The sequence below is a fragment of the Suricata suricatta genome, chromosome 10 (genome assembly GCF_006229205.1).
Source record: "Suricata suricatta isolate VVHF042 chromosome 10, meerkat_22Aug2017_6uvM2_HiC, whole genome shotgun sequence".
NCBI classification, from domain to species: Eukaryota; Metazoa; Chordata; class Mammalia; order Carnivora; family Herpestidae; genus Suricata; species Suricata suricatta.
In genome coordinates, this window is record NC_043709.1 from 49446589 (window position 1) to 49469071 (window position 22483).

General features: G+C 38.4%; 1 protein-coding gene and 1 pseudogene across 4 annotated transcripts in view; both read right to left on the reverse strand.

Moving 5' to 3' along the window:
• The window catches only part of MSRB3 (methionine sulfoxide reductase B3), a 159032-nt gene that overhangs the window by 125125 nt on the left and 11424 nt on the right, over positions 1–22483 (reverse strand). For 3 of the 4 annotated variants that reach the window (XM_029954877.1, XM_029954875.1, XM_029954876.1), the window contains exon 2: positions 1868–1994. The exons of the other annotated variant lie outside the window; for it this stretch is intronic. In XM_029954877.1, the coding sequence (XP_029810737.1) occupies positions 1868–1943 (76 nt within the window). In that variant the 5' untranslated portion in view covers positions 1944–1994. The remainder of the gene's footprint in view (positions 1–1867; positions 1995–22483) is intronic. 4 annotated transcript variants of the gene reach the window in all.
• LOC115305752 lies at positions 3778–3873 on the reverse strand (annotated as a pseudogene).

The window sequence follows — 22483 nt, forward strand, 5'->3', positions numbered from 1 at the left end:
CAGTGGGCAACATGGTTATGTAAAACCTAAGTAGTCTCATGCTCCAACTGTCATATGTACCACATGGTGAGGACAGAGCTCCGCACGGCCCAGTGAGGGCGTCCACGGATGTTCTCCCTCAAGCTATACACAAGTCAGCAGGTAAGCCTTGTCAGTCCTGCAACCTCGGTCTCTCTCCAGCCCCTCCCTCTTCTTTCCGAGCCTACCATAGTGATCACCCTGAGACCCTCGGCTCTTCCTGAGTCCCCTCCAGCCTCAAGCTCCCCCAGGGTTTTCTGCGATGGTGGTGCAGGGCCATGGCTGGTCAGGAAGGAAAAAGTACTGAGTGACTGGGGCCCTCAATGCATTAAGCTTCATTATCCTCTCAAGTCACCACAAACAGACATAAGATCTATTTAACAACAACAACAAAAACCACAGATGTTTACTATTCAAATACAGCTTCAAAACAAAGGCCTTTAGCCACCCTTTGAATCAGGTTGCCATCCCAGCCTTCTCAGAAACATCTGGAACCGGCATGGACTTTCCATCGTACTATATTGATAATCCTTATAAAATGCAAATCAAGTCATGTTATTTCACCTTCTTCCCTTCTCCGAGATGTAAATTCCTTAAACGTCATCTAAGACATTTCATGGTCTGGCTACCTTCCTTCCTGGCCTCTTGCGCTTGCGTTCACCCACCCAAGCCGGCCATATTAAATAACCTGCCTCACACTGAACACACTTTGCTCCTTCAGGCCTCCGTGTCTTGCCCAGGCCAGTCCATATCTGAGAGTTGTCCTTCCCACTCTCTGGCTGCCTGGCTAACTGATGCTCATAGATTGAGATTTAGCTTAAAAACTCTTATCCTCCATGAAGCCCTCCTTTAAACTTCAGAGACCTTCCCTCCTTTCCAGACTTTTTTCCCCTAATCAAAGAGCTAGGACCATCCTTCTGAATGCCCCTAACATCCTCTATTTAGCCCTATCACCATACAGTTCAATGGTCTCCACACAGCACCATTTCCGCCCTGTGCTGGTTAAAGACATCAGCTCAGGCTTCTTTCTCATCATATCCTTACTGCTTCACACATGCCTGGCACTCATATTTAATGTTCAGTGAATGTTTAATGAGTTGGCATTAAATTCTCTATACAATATAGCAACAGAGAGATGCATATTGATAGAAAATAGAAATAATGTTGATAATGTTCACATAAAATATCTGACCATTCTGACTTTCATAATAAAAGTAAAATATTAAGCTTATGCTATAGGCACATAATGAAATTTGGGACTTCCACGCCTCACTTGTGTACATGCTTAAAATCACCTTTTTTAAAAGTATAGTGGTTCTAAATTAAGAACCAGCAGACACATGCTGTTTATTTGGTCATTGTTAGGTAGAACATCATTTCTTTTTAACTATAATAAATAACTGTATTATACTAAAGTTGTTCATTTTCATTTTTCCATTCCCAAAGTAATGGCCACATGTGAAACAAAAACTATTTTCATTATCCTTTAACAAGATGAATATCCTATTTGTGTGATTTGGGACAGTTTCTTATGAAGACTGCCAGCCTCTTAACACGCTATGATTTTCAGATGTGTAGTGTGCATTAAAGAGCAAGAAGATATCATGAAATATTAGTGACAACTATAGACTGACAAGGAAACTGGACTATGTTTCCCTGGGTTATAAGCACTGTGGAAATGAATGTTACTCAAAGTAGAGTGGTGATTTATAACCAATTTCCGTCTTCAAATTAGGGCCCAAGTGAAAGAAAACGGAATTTAGCAAAACATTCTGGTGTACCATTTCCTGCAGCAGAAGCGCCCACCCAGACCAGTGCCCTCACTAGGTACAGGACAAGAAGCAGCAACCTGAGGGAAGCCCACAGGCTCGCAGGGCTACTGGCTGGCTCTTTGTCACCAAATGCAGCAGGTTGAATGCAGACATCACTGTGATATCTTCACCAACAAAACGAGAGGCAAAGAGCAGGGGCAAGAGCTGAGTAGGAGAAAAAAGAAAACAAAAACAAATTAAAACATCACAAATGTTAACCACATTCATTGCACAATTGATGGTTACGGTTTTATCTGGAACTGAACACATACACACAGTGGTAATAAATTTCAAATGCCTATTTTTCAAACGGTGAGCTGACTTTCAACCCTGGCTTATTTATATCTTATGAATAAAATATACACAATATAAAAGTGTAACCTGTGGACACACTTTGCATGAGGTCAGAAAAGAGACCACGTTTGAAACAGTTGAAAAGAATTAGCATTTACTGAGTGAGTCCATACCATGTGACAGGAACTGTCTGGGGCCTAATATACACATTGTATCATTTAATTCTTACAATAAACCTACGAGGTAGGCTTTATCCCCCAGTACATAGGTGAGGAAATCGAGGCTCACAGGTCCAAGGGCACAGAGCAAATAACCAGTGGAAAACATATTAGAAAACCCTGTTTTATCTCACTGCAAAGCCATGTTCTTTCCTTTACACCATGTTGCGTCCTTCCAGCAATTATTTGTAAAATCTCCCTCCTTGGAGAAGACTGTAAAATATTGCAAGATTAAGAGATTCCTTTTGTTAGAGTTTCTTTCTTATCTTTTTTGTTTTAACTAGAGAGACAAGTACCCTACAGACAACTAGGAGACTTCACTTTAGAATGTGTTAAGTTTGAACAAACCATAGCAAATATGAATTTTCATCTGATCTTATCATTTGTAATTTCTAGACCAATTCTGTGAGTAATATTCACAACCTACTCTTCAAAAGGCTTTAACTATTTTATAAAGGTTTTGGAAATGAATCTATATGGAAGAATCTCAAAATTGTGTTAAGTGTTAAACTTTAGAGAAAAGGTCAGCTGGTGTTCTCCTTAAAGTTTTGCACCATCTTTCCACTGATAAACTTCAAATGAAGCCTGGAAAATACTAGGTTAATACTAACTTCTAATATTTTATTTTAGGTTGGCATTATAAGTGACCTTAACCAATAATGTCCAAAAATGGATATAAAATGAAAGTCTTCATTTCCTGGCCCTCACCCCCGCAAGAATAAAAGTCTGCTCCTGGTCTCTTCTGACATCCTTGAAGAACAAACATGTAATAAACAGCAATATATTTTACGAAATCACTCTGGAGTATATCTGATAGAAATCTGCTTGTATTAACATACCTGAACTCTGACTTCTTCAAACTAAACTCACTACAAAACTAAAACAGTTTTGTGTTATGAACTGGAGACAAAAGGGAAGAAGAGGGAAGGTAAGTATCACAACGCACAGCCATAAAGAACCATTAAACATAAATAAACATGTCATTTTCACGAGTGACTGCAGAGCAGGGAAAAGAGCATTCCTTTGGAGCAGACTACTGACTAATAAAAGATCAAAGGTCTATACCTCACAACGCTATAAATAAAATGTATTTTTTTCCTTATGACCTTCTCTGAGAGGAATAAAGTGTGCGCGATAAATGTAATTACTTAGCGAAGCTGCAGCCTCATTGTGCTCCCACAGCTGACCATAAAACGTCTTCCTATTCTGTTTCATCAACCGCTGTACCAGGCGGCCTGCGCGCCTACCGATGGCCTCAGCCATCTGGCTTGTGTCAAAGCCAGCACACAGGAAGAAAGGGAGTGATGTCACTCTGCAGGTCAAGCAAAGAACAAAGATGCATTCTACAATTAAAAGCTGGGGGTCTCGAATACCGGGGGGCCCTCCAGCGTGATATGACTGTGATTTAATGTCCACAGTTGCATTTCTTTCTACCCAAAGAGTCAGGGCTCCATCTAGTGGCGAATTAGTTTTGCCCAGTTTTCTTTGAACAGATCCTACACTTGATCTTAGCCAAAAGGCCGAGAAGCGATGCCCAGTTTTCTTTGAAAGCAGAGCCCTAAAGTGTTACATTCGCACGAAGAAAGTACAGCAAATAAAATGACCAATAACGTTTAGAGCAGTCTAGTCTTTTTACACTGAAGAATGCAAAAGGCATGATTTATCACAATGTTCTCCATTTTAAAATCCTACTAAGCACACATTTCATAGGTTAGGATTTGATATAACTCTTACGTTTTTAATGTTCTAACCCTAGTTACAATAGAAAAAGCAGCTAATTTTGCAAACTGCATGTAAAGTGACATTACTTACACACTACTCTGAATATATGTAGCTAAGATGTAAAGTGAAAAACAGTTCTAAAGAAAGGACACATGCATTTTGGTGAAATCCAACTCAATCTTATACATCACTAGAACACAAGAATCATAGTTAAAATGGTGCTAACATGTGATGCCAAGAGCAACTCTAGAACAGAAAAGAACTAGCTTTATGCTGAAATTATTTAGTAAAATTAATTTTTAATTCATGTTTCCATTTCCATTTGCAGTAAGTGAAATTAAACACTTTGACAAAGTGATCTAAAATACAGAACACATTTATACAAAAGACGAGATATCACAGTGGATGTGTGAGCTCTGGGGTCAGATGACCTGCGTTTGAACCTGGCCCTGATCCTAACTAGCTGTGTTATCTTGGACAAATTGCTTACCCCCTCAGTGCCTCAGTTTCGTCGACTCTAAAATAAAGCATTTGGAACAACTCCTGGCACAGAGAATATGCTCAACAAATGTTCATTGTTATTACTGTTGTTTAAATGAACAAATATTCACTGTATTTTAAAATTATATGAATTAGATATTTCTAACAGCCCACTTACACTCAACCCTATTTAGATTTAACAGGCCATTCTCCAAAGACAGAATCCTTTTCAGGCCAGAAAGCTTACCACTCTTTAATGCATTTCCACAGTAAATTATTACCCTAACAAAACTGGGAGGATACAGGTATCCTAAGCCTAACCGCTGATGAAACCCTTGGCATGTGGCAGGCACTGCTCTAAGCACTTCAATTTACTGACTCTTTTAATCCTCACAGCCTTATGAGATACTTGCCATTTTCCCATTTTCAGATGTAGAGGCACCGGGAGGTTGAGTCATTTGACTAAATCCCCATAGCCACTAAGGACGAGGGCACTTGAGTAACTGGACCGAAATGACTTAACAGATTTGCACACACAGTTCCTGGGCCAACGCTCTTGACCACACAGCATGATTGGCGATGAAAGCCTGAGGCTGTGCCCACTGACTCTACATATTCTGACTCCATGTTTCCCTACTAGATAACGTGACTGATAATAAACGTTTAATAAGAATTCAATTAATTCAAGAAGATTATTTGAAGATTCTCTCCCTGGACACTGAGTAAAACAAGTAAGGAGTTCAGAAAAAAAAAGTGCGAGACATTCTCAGATTTCTAGATTTGCTCTTTCTGTTCCATCGGGTGCAACTTCCCTCTTTCACTTTCAATGTTTTTCTCTAAACCCCATGGATACACCTTTAGGATATCTCCTAAAGATGTCTAGAAGTGACTCCACTTGAATATACTAAAGCTCCAATATGTTGATAATATAGTACTTTTAAGGACAAAAAAACCCAACAGCTACACCTCCCCACATGCCCAGAAATAAAAAGTTTCCATTTGGCAGCTTCCTACCCTTTACACTCCCTGAGCCTCCTGGGTGAGGACTCTAGCCAGAAACAACCTTAGTCCAAAAAGAGGCAAAGGAAGCACATGCATCTGAGAGGTTACAAGCTCTGGGGAAAGAATTGGCATTAAACACCCTGTAGAAATCAGCACTGAGCAAGGACGACTCTGAAAATCTCTGATTCTTCAAGTTTATTCTCAACTTCCTCACTTTTGTATCACCTTTGACTCAAATAATTGCCCAGCAGAGTAATATTTATAAGTAATCAACATGTTGTGTTTTTAATGCCAGAAACATGCCCTATGCATCTTGCTAATTTCCCAGACTATTTAGGATATCATTTTGAAAATATCTGGTGTTTAAAAACACTGGTTGAGCAATACCTTGTGCAGTATCCCACTAGGCATTAAGAATAGAATCAGATTACACGATTGTCTATAACTTTCTGATTAAAACTTTTTGATGATTCCCCAATGCACATTTCAGGGTTTCCCAAACCATGTTCTGAGAAACAAGAGATACCCTTTCAAGCAAGTCTATAGTCAAATAGTTGTGGAAATGCTATCCAATATAAAGAATCTAAGACGTTTCATAGTAAATACCTGCTTACCTGGTCTCAACTGGTGCCTCTCAAATCGTTTTGACCATACAAACCTGTTTCTTTCCAATCACCACCCCACAGAACACATTCTAGTAAATCTTTTGGGTGAAGTCCAAATTTGTAAAAGAAAGCATCTGAAGCTCCACATCTATTTGCCACCTAACTCTTGAGACTTTGCTTTTACCATACCTCCACATCCCACCCTACCCTCACTGTCCTGCCACACCGGGATACTCATAATTTCCCCCAAGTATTCCCACTTTTCCCTCCACATTCTTCTTCACTCCATATCCTTACTCTCCTTGTCACCATTCCCAACCTCTCCCATCTGGCCTCCACTGAGGGGTCAACACACTATCACATCCCCTGAAACAATTTTCAGGGCACTAATGGCTTATGTCTCTGTCTCCCTCTTCTGGATCATAGAGTTCCTAAGCATAAGGATGGTAGCTTTCTTTTTTTTTTTTAATATTTTATTTATTTTTGATACAGAGAGAGACAGAGCATGAGAGGGGGAGGGGCAGAGAGAGAAGGAGACACAGAACCGGAAGCAGGCTCCAGGCTCTGAGCAGGCTGTCAGCACAGAGCCTGATGCGGGGCTCGAACCCACGAACGTGAGATCTGACCTGAGCCGAAGTCGGAGGCTTAACCAACTGAGCCACCTAGGCGACCCAGGGATGGTAGCTTTCTTATCTTGGAATCCCAGTACCCGTACCCAGCACCCAATAGCCACTGATGTACTGAGTGGAAGAATGACTATGTAAATGACAGACTCCATGGATCATCATTTCCCAGCTTGCTGTTATCTTTGCCACCTCAACAGCTACTGGTGCTTAAAAGTGAGAATTTGAATTAAAACCAGTTGGTTCTTCAACCCTCAGTTCATTTTCAGCATTCAATAGTCTCTCAAGTTTTGCATCCCTCTCTCTCCCCAACTCTCTCTCCCTCCTCCGCTCCCCCTGGTTCTCCATTAGGTCCCCTATGAGGGGAAGAGGGAGGGGGGAAAAGAGGTGGTGGTGACGTGGAGGGCACTTAAGGGGAAAAGCACTGGGTGTTATATGGAAAACAATTTGACAATAAAATATTATGGAAAAAAATAAATTAAATAAATAAATAAATAAATAAATAAATAAATAAATAAAACCAGTTGGTTCTTTCACAGGAATCAGCAGTTCCTACAAAGAGGTGAGAGACTGAAAATGCAATCTGACTTGAGAGCCAAAGATCATTCACATGCCCTATTTTGGTCAAAAATTTTTACTTCTTCTCCATCTTTTTCCCCCTAGAACTCCGCCATCCAAAAATTTGGCTAAATTTAGTTTGTTGGTTTGGGTTTATTTTTATTTCCTTTTACTTTTTTCCTTGCAGGTGAACAATAAACCACCAAAGAGAGATGGTATAAGTGGAATCCAGAGAACTCACAAAGTTGATAATTAGCTCCAGAATAAATGAGCTGATTGTCCTAGTGGATTTAAAATGTCAAACCTAAAGGTCAAATCTCTTTCCAATAAATACCAAAGGAATGTCTGCATCTGTGGTTCTCCACAGGCTGGTAAAATATCCCCCCAGAACTGCTGATCTCAACAAAGAGCGGACAGATTTGAATTCTGTCAAATAGAGAGAAAATAAAAACAAAAGCTCAAACCCCTAATCTCACTATACTATCAGAAACAAAAGACAGTTAACACCAAGACTACAAAAAAAAAATATTTTGAATAGAGTATATTTAGTCTTGTGGGAAATTTTTTTTCATTGTTGCTGCCTTTCTTGTTTCATTATGAAAAGAAAAAACATCATGGGCCACCACTTGAGAGCCACTAATCTAAACGTCTACTATCAAGTTCTATAAAAACATTGCTGTTCTTATTAGTACAGTTTATGTTCAACTAATGTTTTTAAATGAAGTGTTCAATTAGTCATTTACCTCTTGCAGTCAATAGGCCATTAGCTAGAACCAGACATCCCTTTTGTTAAGCATCAAGATCTGTTTGTAGTTGTTACAAGAAACAGCCAGAATCCTGGCTATTCAGAATCCTAAGTCAATCTTCCAAACCATTTAGAGATAGCATTTTGAAGATAAGGAACTTTTAAAAAATTATTTAATTATTTATTATTGTTTTTTTATTATTTTTAGATCCTGGTTAGTTAACATGTAGTGTAATTATGGCTTCAGGAGTAGAATTTAGTGATTGATCACTTACATGTAATACCCAGTGTTCATCCCAACAAGTGCCCTTTTTTTTTAATGTTTGTTTATTCTTAACAGAGAGAGAAAGAGAATGAGTAGGGGAGAGGCAGAGAGAGAAAGGGAAAATGAGGATCTGAAGCAGGCTCTATGTTGACCAGCAGAGAGCCCAATGCAGGACTCAAATTCACGAACTGTGAGATCATGACCTGAGCTGAAGCTAAATGCTTAACTGACTGAGCCACCCAGGCACCCCCCCAACAAGTGACCTCCTTAGTACATATCACTCATTTAGCCCATCCCCTCACACTACACCCCTCCAGCAACCCTCAGTTTGTAATCTATATTTAAGAGTCTCTCATGGTTTGCCTCCCTCTGTTTTTATCTTCTTTTTCCCTCCCTTCCTCTATGTTCATCTACGAAATAAGTCAGTCAGAGAAAGACATATGATTTCACTCATAGATGGAATTGAAAAAATAAATAAGATAAGGAATTTTTTAAAGTTACTCAGTTCGTCTATATACATTCCTGTAGAAAACAATGTGCTAAGAGCTGATGAATATGCAAAGCTGTAAGATATAGTCTGTGCTACCAAAAAATATAATAACCTAGATGGAAACATAAGACATCCGCTAAATGCCTTAGTAAAGGTAGAAATAAAGTACATGGAATTATAGAGAAATAAATATTGCTTCCAACTGCAAGGGAGGGAGTGGCAGAAACCAGAGGTGTTGGGAGCTAAAGAAAAGCTACATAAAGAGTTTTTAGTTTTTTTAAATATTTCTGGGGTTAGCCATTTTTTCATTTTTCATCTCAGGATCTCTTTACACTCCTAAAAACTATCAAGGACTCAAGATGTCTTTTGTTTACATGGTTATATCTGTCAATACTTACTATATTGAAAATTAAAATGAGTAATTTCAAAAATTTTTGCTTATTCAATTAAAAACAAAAAACACATTTTTTTAAATTTTTTATGTCTTTATTTTGAGAGAGAGAAACAGAGTGCGCAGGGGAAGGGCAGAGAAAGAGAGGGAGACACAGAATGTGAAGCAGGCTCCAGGCTCTGGGCTGTCATCACAGAGCCCGATGCAGGGCTCAAACCCACGGACTTTGACATCATGACCTGAGCCAAAGTCAGACGCCTAACTGACTGAGCCACCCAGGCGCCCCCAAAAATACATATTTTTAAATGACATTTTTAGTGAAAAGTAACTGCATTATCCAAAACGAGTTTATTTTTCCAAATCTCTTTTATATGTGGCTTAGCAACAACAACAACAAAAAAAACAACAACTGGATTTTCATGTCTCCTGCATTCGATCTATTGTGATATGTTGTTTTGGTTGAACTATACATATGTGAATAATATCTTGCCTCACTCAGGTAAGTTCTTGGAAAGGGAAGAATATTTTAATAATTTTTTCAGAGAATTATAGGTATTCTTCTCTGATATTATGTCAAAATTCAAAAAATGATAGTCTGAAACTATTATCAATAAACTTTTCATACAAAAACTCAATGGTCTATCTTGCATTTTAAATGGGTCTTCTAACTTTGCATGATTTTGTGCCATCGTGAAATGTTCACTTGGGTTAAGCAGATCTTTCATAAGTTGACACATTTCATTATCAATATCAAAAATTATATGCATTAATATCACTGCTGATTTCATCATAAAAGTCTTTAAATATTGAGAAGCTCTGGAAAACAGTGTGGAGATTCCTCAAAAAATTAACAATAGAACTCCCCTATGACCCAGCAATAGCACTGCTAGGAATTTACCCGAGGGACACAGGAGTCCAGATGCATAGGGGCACATGTACCCCAATGTTCATAGCAGCACTTTCAACAAAAGCCAAATCATGGAAAGAGTCTAAATGTCCATCAGCTGATGAATGGATCAAGAAGATGTGGTTTATCTACACAATGGAGTACTACATGGCAATGAGAAATTTGGCCATTCGTAGCAACATGGATGGAACTCGAGGGTGTCATGCTAAGTGAAATAAGTCAGGCAGAGGACAGATACCATATGTTTTCACTCATAAGTGGAACAGGAGAAACCTAACAGAGGACCAGCGGGGAGGGGAGGGGGGAAATAGGTGGGGAGAGAGAGGGAGGTAAACCATGAGAGACTCTTGAATACTGAGAACAAACTGAGGGGTGATGTGGGGGCGGGTGGTGATGGGCATGGAGGAGGGCACTTGCTGGGATAAGCACTGGGTGTTATATGGAAACCAACTTGACAATAAACTATAAAAGTAAATAAATAAATAAATAAATAAACATTTAAAAAATAAAGAAATACTGAGAAGCTGTCAAGCGAGCTCATAGTGGCAAATTCAAGTTTTCCAAAATTTTATTTTTACCTTGAAAGCTCGAGTTTCCTATTGCCAACAAATACTGTCAGTTGTTTTCCTTAAAGTGACAGCATCACGTCCTTCATTAAGGAAATGCATGCTGAATACCCAAGTCTAAATAACCACATCTGTTAAGCAAAATGGTGTCTCAAACAACTGCACAGCGCTTCGCCTGGAGACAGCCACTGTTCTCTGGTGCACAGAAGCACTTCATAAAACGTATTTTCCATGACTTCACACAGATTATTACAAAGATATGTCATCAAGGTAAGATTTAATAAAATTAATATACATTTTACTACTTCATCAAGGACATTCTTATGTGAAAATGGCTTTCTCCCCCCATGGGTATGCTATTAAGAACAGAATGATTACTAATATCCACTTTTGCTTTTCCAACATCAGTGCAAATGTCAACACAATGAAAACAGGAAATAATGTCTTCATATTAATAGGAAAACAGTTTTCCCTTGAAAGTGTCTAAGAGACTCTAAGGTCCTCAGCCCACACTTTAAGGACTGCTAGCCTGGCACACTGCTTGGCACACAGCCAGCACAGTAAATATTCAATAAATATTTGTGGAATAGATGAACAATGAACAGAGAAATACATGTATACTTTATCCCATAATGTTTAAGAAACAATGGTTAGAAAATAGTATTAGTAGTCTATTTAGACTTCTTACTTTTTCTAGCGGTAGTTCGTACATTTCCTATTTTATACAGTTTGTGGAAAAATACAAACTATTAAACTATTTTACCAAAATTAAGAGGAGAGTTAATCACAGATTTCTGAAAGTAACAATCAGAATGTTACAACCCAATTGTCTCAGCACAAATCCCTGAAATTCACAAAATCATATGTCCTGAAAAAGGAGAAGAAAACAAATTGTGAATTAGTGTTATAGCTAGAAAAGGGAAATTAACTGTTGATAAATTCACTCAAGAATTATTGAACCTCAATCACATACATGGTACTATTAATCATGTAATGCTTACCAATAAAAACCTGCAAGTAGAATAACCAAAGAATTAGACCTTTTGGAAATGCTTGGCAATAACAGAAATGTATCGTTAAATAGAGTTAGAACTAGAAAAAATCTTAAAGAACACTTTATACAGCAGTTTTTGAATATGAAGTCACTACCCACCACAGATAAAATATTATTTATGAAGTGTTTCACGATTTGTTAAAAATTAACTTATTTAGAAGTTTAATGTTTATTTATTTTTGAGAGAGAGAGACAGAGCATGAGTGGGGGAAGGAGCACAGAGAGAGGGAGACACAGAATCCGAAGCAGGCTCCAGGCTCTGAGCTGTCAGCACAGAGCCTGATGCAGGCTCAAACTCATGAACCATGAGATCGTGACCTGAGCCGAAGTCGGACGCTTAAACGACTGAGCCACCCAAGCTCCCCAGTTTTAACTTCAGATGCCAAAGTTTGAGAATAAGATTTTTAAGAAAACTAGGATGTATTTAGAGTTATCTCTTTAACAACGTCACCCTCGTTTTACTAGTTTTCTGACATGTTTTCTTGAGTGGGAGAGAAGAGCGGAGTTAGAACTCGCACCAGGAATGTGCAACCTAGACCATCTGTTCCTCGAGTCTCTAATCACAATCTGCCATATGACTATGTGAGTATGTTGCTCAGAAAATACCAGCCATCACGTATACCTCAGTGGGAAAAAAGTGGGAGAAACAATGAACTGATCCAAATCTCTCATTTTGTAAACAGCAAAACAGAGATAAAGAGACTTATCAAAGCTCAGATGGCCAGTTAGAGAAAACATTAGGCTAAAATCCCTCTTGTCTACATTCTGCAGCATTTACATTTTATTATTCAGTTCACATAAAAAGTAAGAAAAGGACATAAAGAAGTGTACCTAATACTGACAATGCAAAGGTTACACTGTGTCCATTAGAGAAATGGTTTAATTAAAAGAGAATTAAGGACAAAAGTCCATCTTCTTCTGCTGTCAATTATAACTCTACAAAACGCAATTTTTTTTCAGGATTCCTGTTTTGAAAAGCATCTAGTCAAATATAGGGACTCACTTATTCTCACAGTAATATTTTATGACTTCTATCTCCAATATAAAACATAAATCTTTTTATTCTAAAATGCACACTGATTTCATGGCTCATAGCCTCTACATTATACGTTTCATCTACAAAAATCTTTCTTAATATTTAAAAAGTGCCAACAAGAAAGCAAAACCCACGTCAATCTTTTTTGATTACTACAAAAAATGCCTTCAGAATTTTTCAGTGTGACTGTTTCATTTTGTTGTATTTACATAGTGCAGTTTCCTTTTGCTTTTCTGCTACTTGAGTTCAAATTCAAACTTTCTCACTGACTAGTTAGGTTTCATTTGGCGAGTTTTGCTCTGAGCTTTGAGCATCTTATCTGTACACACAGAATTTACAACAAGACCGCCACAACAGGAGTGCCCAGCATAGAGACACCTCTACATTAATACCACGATTCCTTCCTTAAGTGGCATTCTCCACTGACTGTTCGTTAATACCACCCCGCTATGGAATTTGCAGAACTGAATGTCAGTGCCTCTTCCTTGTTAATTTTCCTTATTGAAAACATTCTTCCCGTGTTCTTTCTTTCTTTTTTTAATTTTTTTAAGTTTATTTGTTTTGAGAGACAGTGTGAGGGTAGGGGCAGAAAGAAAGAAAGAGAGAGAGAGAGAGAGAGAGAGAGAGAGAGAATCCCAGACAGGCTCTGAACTGTCAGCACAGAGCCAAGGGCAGGGCTCAAAGTCACCAACCATGAGATCATGGCCTGAGCTGAAGTCAGATGATTAACCCAGGTGCCCCTTCACTTGACTTTTCTGTGACACTGTATCATATTCTCCCTCCGTTTCCAGAAATTACTCCTCTATCTCTCATGGTATTTCTTTCTGATTTCCAGTGCCTTCTGTATTTCTCACTATTTAATTTCTTTCTTGCACATCTCTTATACTCCCACGACTTCTACCATGTGAAGATCTAGCTCCAACACCGAATTAAGCTCTACTGCTGCATCTTCTAATACCCACTGCATAATCACATCAGCTTGCATCTGCACACTGTGTTCTAATTTACAAGGCACTTTCATACACATCATGATATAGTCATATAGCTTATAAGAAAAATCTTGAGTCACACTTTATAATATTATTCAAATGTTTTGCACGCATGCATCTTACTTGGTATTACTATTAATGGTAATCATTTTTGAGCACCTACACGAGGTGATTTTGCATGTAGGTATATATCATTGAATCCTCTTACCCACCCTCCAGCAGGCATTCCTATATGTCGTCGTCATTAGTACTTTTTGCCAGGCATTTCTGGCTCTCCGTTTTCCACGCAAATTGAGAATACACTTCCTGTCCATTACCCTATGATTAAGTGAGACCACGTCATCAGTTCTGGGCAATAAGTTGTGAACATAAATGATAACGTGTGTCACTTCTGAGCCACAGCACTTAATTGTAGCTATGAGACTCTCCAGAACTTTCTTTCCCTCTCCAAAAGTGACCAGCAATGTTCTATAATTAGACAGTGGCTGCTCCATTAACCATGATCCTAGAGAAAGAAGACATGGAGCAGAGTCCCCCCATCTGACAACGAATGTGCAATATACGCAAGAAATAAACTTTCAGTGTTTTAAGCCACAGGGATGTGAGGATTATGCATTTCAGCAAAATCTCTGGTTCAGAGAATAATTTGCTGGACGCCATAAGGCCAGTAAATGAGGTGCCAGAATGTGAACTATAGTCCATGTTAATCTTTTCTACCACATGAAAAATTCTTCCAGGGCAGGGACTCTTCTGCTCCAGATTGTTGTCTTTGTTTGGGAAAATAACAGGGTCTGGAAGGACCAATGTGAAAGACAATAAGACAACCTTGAAAAGCCCAGAATTCTCTCATTAGTCAGCTCTTCTATTCCTAAATATCCCAAAGAGCTTCTTACCTTAGTCAGAAAACATGGCTTTCCTCTCATATTAAAATATTAAAGGCTAGGAGAGACCTACTTCACCTTGGATCACCTGGAGATAACACACCAGTCTCAAGTTTTCACTCAGCTGCAAAACTAACTGAGTAGTTGCAGGTCACAATAAAATGCCTGAATACAATGAACTCAGTTCCTGAAGTGACTGAAAGAAACTCCCCTGAACATTAACCATATTCGTTCGGTCTGCTTCTCTTATTGAATAAACAAGTCAGTGCCTAGATGCAGACCTTAGAAATACAGTGCCCTGATTTTAATCAATCTATGAAAAAACAAGAAGAAAAAACAATCCATTTGCCATAATGTATATCCTTTCCAGTGACCCGGAGATCATGATCCTGGACTGAAGAAGAAGAAACTATAGCAAAAGCTCACTTTTCTTTTAACCTGAAAGTAAATCATAAGTAAATAATAGGTATGGAAGTATCCATATGAGCTTTTAAAGACCACCTTTACACAGAGATTTGGCTGTGGTTTCAGAAGATAAAGTAAACATTAGTAACATCGCATTTTAAAACAAAAAGAACATTCCTATACTCTTATATGTTCTGTACAAAATGTACGGAAGTCCAGAAAGAAAGGTAGAGGAAGGGGTAAGAGTATCAGGACCTTCATTTTATAAAGTAGCATCAGGAGTTACTAACTAGAACAGAAAATGCTAATCGACCCTTAGAATTCTTTCTTCCTTCTTTGTGTTAGTAATAGAATCCTCTGAAATTTTAGCTGAATATATAGCTACCTTCTCAGCCTCCCTTGCTGAGGCCATGATACTAAATTTTGGCTGATGGAAACTAATTCGGAAGATTGTGTCACCTTCTTTACAGACGAAGTCACTTACTTCAGCCGTCCTCTTCCTCTGGGAAATGACAACAACTGTAGGAACATGCCTGGACCTCACCATGGAAGCGACTTGAGTGGGAAGGCAGGCCAACTGTGGGCTATTACCTTCCCAGGGCTACTGTGGGAGAACAAGAAACTTTTGCTCATGTAAGTCACCTTCCTTGGAATCTTTGTCACAATTGCTTGGCATGTAGCCTAACAAAAGCTGATGAACAAATATATTATTTGTTGTCACAGTAGTGAACAGTAAGGAAATTTCAAAGTCAACAGCGGTAGACAGACTGAAGAAGACAGAGCAGATAGATCCTTATTTTTCATGACTGGATATCATACAAAATAGATGAATCAAGAAGTAGTGCTCTAACTATATTGACTAAAATCAGTGAACTACCAGAATGATTTAAAAACATTACTCCAAAAGAGTGAGACAGAGATGGAGAGGGGTGGAGTTGGAGATGGTTGCTTTTCATTTTAAGTGCCCATGTACCAAGAACCACGTGCAGGTTTTTCATAAAAATAAAGCTTATATGTGCAAAAAAGATGGAATGCCTTAACAGACCATTTCCTCTAAAGAAAGAGTTGCTAATGTAGGCTGACTAAATCCTACGCCTGGGACTATAAACTACAGTATCTATATCTATCACTAAGAGACTATTTTTAATGAGTTGAATATAAGTCCTAAACATATGTGTCCTTAAACCATGATTCAAATATTTTAAGTTAGAACTCTGCCACCATTCCAGGAAAATAGAAAGTTTTAGCACCGGAAACTGCAAATAAATATTTGCTCTTGTACAAGAATTTCAGCATTCCTTCCCTCCAAGTTTACTTTCTGTTACAGAAAGTAAGAAAATTATAAAATGAAATTTTCATGACGGTATGTGTTGTGGCTTGCATCTGATAGAGCAGATAAATGAAAAGTTTTATGAAAATAGATTCCTATTACACTGAAAGATAAATCTTCACAGCCTCTATCAACTACCTTTTGATACCAAGTTGGACTTAAGAGAGAGGAGAAGCCACGAATGAGATCACAGAATGAAAGAAATATAATATTTTGCAAAGTGTTCTTTCTACTTTGTCCCCCCCCATGGTTTTCTTTATTAATTTTAGGTGATCAAATCATGTATTTGAAAGAATCTGGGTTTTCCACATGCAACTCAAACTATTCATTTGTTTTGTTTCTTTACCAATTTATTATTGGTAAACTTAATTTGTTTCTTTCTTTACTAATTTATTATTCTTTCTGTATTCCTGATCCTATTAAAAACTAATCCCATCCACTCAGTCACTAAACTTCAAATCTGAGAATCATCCCCATTTTTCTTCAACTTTAACCATTCATATCTAATTGACACTAAGTGCTGTCAAATTTATTTCCAAGATACTGCTCGAATACATCTTTTTCTTTTTATCTTTCATCTAGAACACAGTAATGGCCCCTTACTGGTCTTCCTGCTTCTAACCTGAGTCTCCTCACATCTATCTTCCCTACTGCTGCAAAAGTGCTATGTACTGGTTCTGACCATGTCAATAACCTTGCTTCAGGTGCTTCCATGCTCATTATCGCCTACCAGAGAAAATTCTGCCAACCTTCCCAGGCATTCAAGACCTATCAGCTTCACTTCTTTTCCTACGTGTATAACTTCTGCCCTCAACACTCCCTGGTACACGATATGCTTCATGAACTCTCTTGTCCTGTACTTTGACTCTAGTACCTCACATAGGGCCTAACCCCTAGTAGGCATTTGGGAAGTATTTTTTAATGAATAAATAAGTAAATACTCTTTTCTGATGGTGACCATCTATTTATCCTACCCTCGCCATACCACCCATATCCTCATAAGGAATGAACTTTTCATTTTTATCCTTCAAGACCCAGTTTAGCCCAGGAAACCTTCCCTTATGGTGATTCCCCACCCTCTTCTCCCAATCCCTTCTATTAGAAATGAATCAACTCTTCTTCTGTAATACTTCCTACTTCGGTGCCTCTATTATTACTACTACTATACTTTAGAGTTTCAGGTTTATAGATATGCCTCTCCTACAACCTCCTTGTTGGTATTCACCTTTGTAAAATAAAGGCTCACTGAATGTTTTCATTGAACCAAACTCAAATGTCACTTCCTGTTTTCCCTCATCTTTGTGCAAAACATCCCTGTTCCCATAAAACTAGAGTCCTATGCTGTATCTAGGTGAAAGAGGAAAGAGGCAGAGCTGGATTCAAATTCTGACTCCATCACTTAGCCCACGTGATAAATTTTGAGCAAACTAGTTACGTTCTCTCATCCTCAGTTTCCTTACTTACATAATGTAGATCATCACACTTACTTCATTGAGTTTTGGAAGGATTAAATGAGGTAATGTTTTTGAAAGTAATTAGCAGACTGCTCAATGAATTTTGCTCCCCTTACTGAGAAAGAAAAGTAAGAGATACTGTGTAGAGCTAGAAATAGCAAATAAAAGAGACAGTGTGTATGTATGTGTGCGTGTGTGTGCATGTGCATATTTGTGCATATATGGCAGGGTTTAATTAGCTTAGTTTTGGACCAGATAAGAATGAGGCACTTGTCTAACAGACAACTAAGGTTAATTTGAGATGAATTTTTCTATTACAGCAATATGTTTCAGTGACTGCCAAAAAAATATCATTATCTTTAACAAAAACAATTTCAAGTTTTGCGATCAACTGTTTCACTCAATCTTACAGAGTGATCTAATTTTATGTATGAATGAGACTAATGTACTAATAAAACAGAAATCTGACAAAGTAAACTTTTAGTCAACTCTAATTTCAACATTTCAATAAGAGTTAGAAAATACTATTGCAATGCACCTAAAAACTGCCAATATCACACACACTCAAAAACAAAACTGTTCTAGAATTTATAATGAATTTTGCATCATGACTCAGAATTAGAGGTACTGAATTACCAGTAGTAACCTTGTGACTGATATTAATTTGTCACTTGAATGCCAGTAAATTCTATTGTCCTAGGCTTTTCTTCCAAACAGAATGCAAACAACTTTTTATATTTCATAACTATACAATTATTTACATTTGGGTTATTCTACAAGAATTTTGAAGCCTCCTAATTATACTTTATTGTGTTCCTCTTATCAATTAAATGTTGTTTTGTACATAAAAGGCTAACATGTTATATAACACTCTATAATTCCTTCAGATAACAGGAGAACTCAGGAAACATGCATGCATATATTCTGGATGCAAGGGGGGAAAAAGACCTCAAGGATGAACTCTAGCCAAATGATACAATGATCATAATATCCTTAAGAAAGGTAAAGTTGAGGAAGAAGAGGTATGACAGTAATCACTAAATGCAGTAGAAATGCAGTAGATGTTATATAATTAAGTGAAATATGTTCTTTCCTTAAAAGAGAGAACATATAAAAATAACACTTCTACAATAACCATGTGGATCTATAGCCCCATTTTAGTTAACAAAAACAGAGCAGAAAAAAATAAAAGAATCCACGAATGCTATTTATTGTATCCTGTTTTTTCACATTTAGTAATTAGATTAGTTTAGACCCAATGATGTTTTTTTATAGTTTATTTTCAAGTTGGTTTCCATATAACACCCAGTGCTCATCCTAACAAGTGCCCTCCTCCATGCCCATCACCCATTTCCCCCCTCATCACCGCCCCTCAACCCTCAGTTTGTTCTTAGTATAACCCAATGATGTTTTTAAACACCTTTTCAAGGTCACAGAACTTAAAATATGTCAACTTTTCAAATCTCTATGAGATATAAAAGCAAATAAAACACAGAAACCATATGGCAAAATACTGAAAACTAAGGGGAAAAGATCATAAAAAGAGGACAGAACAACAGGACAAGAAATGCCCTCATATATGCCCATCATAACATAAAATATAAAGGATTTAAATGCACCTACTAAAAAATGATTCTCACAGAGTTACAAAACAAAGAAATGACAGGCAGGGAATTTTTAAAAAGCAGAGATAAAGAGAGCCCGCACACTTGCATACATGTACACACCACACACACAAAGGTGGCAAAATAAATAAATATCTTTTAAAGAGAACAGAAAGGAAAATGTGCATCCACACTGGAAAGTGAAATACGATAAACCTGCTCTGAAATACTGCTGCTAAACAAAGTGCAGAGCAAATGTATCGAAGAAAAGGCCAATCTCAACTCCTCTATGTCCTGCCAGAATTGTAAACAGGCGCCAGGTCCAGAGTGCAGGTGGGTGACAAGTATAAAGAGCTGAATAACTGACCCAGGGTATCTGTGGAGCCAACAGTTAAGTCTGGCAAGCACTTCCAGCATGGAAGGCACACAGAGCAGGGCTTCTGAGGCAATGTGGGTGCCTAGCAGACCACATATTTGGGGAGCACTGTCAGGGCAGACTTTTGGGAAAGACAGGCAAATGTAGGAACTAGGGGCATTGCCCTGGAAATTGTGGGTGCCACTTCAATAAGAGAACAGACACTGAACCCTGAAGGCACCACTGCTTGTTCCAGTCACCTCCAGTTCTGATGCTCCTTCCCTTCTCTCTACACTGTGGCCCCTGGTGTCAGAAAATTAAACTACAGTAAACTTAAGCTTTTCTCTTCTTCCCTTATATTACCCAGAAATATTAGAAACAAACACACATCAAACTCAGCTACAAGGCCTCTCCCTTTCCAAATCAGCTAAGCCTACACTGCATTCACTCTTTATTCTACTTAACACACAGATGCTAGGGACAAAGTGAGAAACAATATGCCACGGCCCCTGCCTCTGTGAAGCTGCCATATTGTGAGAAAGATACTATTAGCAAGTGCAATAAGGATCACAGAGAAACAAAGGGGACATAAATATCCTTTATAACAGAGGGAAGTAGTCTAGTTGTGTGTGGGGTAGGGGGGCAGGAGACAGGGAGGGCATAAGAAAGACTTCTTGAAGTCTGTAACATTTAAACTAAAAATAAAGGATAAAACTGTGTTGCCCATATTAAGGATGAAGAAACAAGTGTCCAAGACAAAGACAATGATGAGCAGTGGCAGATAAGAATGAGTGTCACCTGTTGGTGGTGATGAGAGAAAAGCATGTCTGGATGGTGCAGGTGGCAAGTACGGAGGGGAGCTGATGAGGCTGACAAGGTAGGGACAAACAAATCTTGGAAGCCACTATAAGAATATGAAACTTCAGGGGCTACTCAGTGGCTCAGTCAGTTAAGCGTCTGACTCTTGATTTTGGCTCATATGACCTCATGGTTTTTCAGATCAAGACCCATGTCAGGCTCTGTGCTGTCATTTGGGATTCTCTTTCTCCCTGTCTCTCTGTCTCTCTCACTCTCTTTCTCTGTCTCTCTCTGTCTCTCTCCCTCTCAAAAATAAATAAATAAACTTTAAAAAAAAGAATATGAAACTTCATCCTAAAAGGAAGGGGAAGTAACTGAAGGAGAGTAACATGATCAGATTCGAGTCACAGGTGGAAAATGGATGGGATGGCACAAGACCAGGAGAAGTGAGACTACTAAGGAGAGGCCATTGCAGAATCCTACGTAAAAGTTCGATACAGTGCATGAGAATAGGAAAACAATTTAGGACTCCTGTTCTGGCTCAAGCAGCTGGGCCAGTGGCATTTACTAAGATAGGGAACAAGAGGAGAGGCTTAAGTTTGGGGGAAAGCAATAATAAAAAAAAAAACTTGGGTTTCTGACATATTAAAGGAGCTTAAGACACACCATCCAAGCAGAGATAATATAGAAGCAAGTGATATACAGGACTGTGGCTTAGGAAATAGATCTGGTCTACAGGTAGATTTAGGGGGAGTTAATTTTATACAAATGGAACTAAAGCAATGGAGTAAATTAGATCACCTCAGAAAATGTGTAAAATAATAAGAGAAAATGTCAAAAGCCCTGAGGAACTTCAACATTTATAGTGAGCTGGAGAAGAAAGAGTTAGGAAAGTCCAAGAAGGAGCACTGGCCAAAGGAGGAAGAGGTCAAGGAAAGTGCTGTTCCAGAATAACAATGGTAATGATGGTTAGGACAATGATAAGGGATGTTGCTCGCTAACATTTACTGTGAATAAACTCCATGGAAAACACTGCTAAGTAATCAACGTTATCTAATTCAATCATTATAACCACCTATGTAGTAGGAACAATACTATCATAATTCTACAAGTGAGGAAAACTAAGACACAGATAATTTAATTAATTTGCCTAGGATCACATATATAACAATAACAGTGCTACAATCAATAGAAAACAGTATTTCTAGAACTAAATAGTCAATGTATCAAATGCCCTGAAGTCAGGAAGAGAGGGACCCATATTGAGTCCATTGGGTTTAATGATATGGACAACATTAATGGCTCCAATCAAAGCAATTTCAGTGGAACAGCATGATGGTTCTTCCCATTTACTTAGATCCCATAGTCGATCCATCAGCAATCCATGAGTTTTGCCATCAGCACCATTATCAACGGAACAAGGCTTTAATGGTTTACCTGCTTCCATTTGGCCCCTACAATCCACTGTCCACACAGCAGCCAGACTGATTATTGTTAAATGCAAATCAGGTCTTGTCACTGCCTGCTCAAAACCCTAATGGCTTCCGTCACACAGAATGATATCTAAGCTCTTCATTACGGTCGAAAAGCCCCATTTGATCTCCCCATCCTCTTTGCCCTCAACTGTAACCATTCTCCCTCCTGCTCCTACCACAAAATGGTCTTCTCACTCCTTCTACAACAGGCCATTCTGGTTCCAAACCGAGAAGAAAGTCTCTCTAGCTCATATTGCATCCCCAGAGATTAGATTAGTTAGTGCCTGACATATAACACAGACTTGATACATAGTTTTGGATGGAGAGCAGATAAGGAGAGACAGCAAGGACGGAGAAAACTTTTAAAACAACTTGGTCACAGAGGATGATGGCAGGTGGGGTGAGCT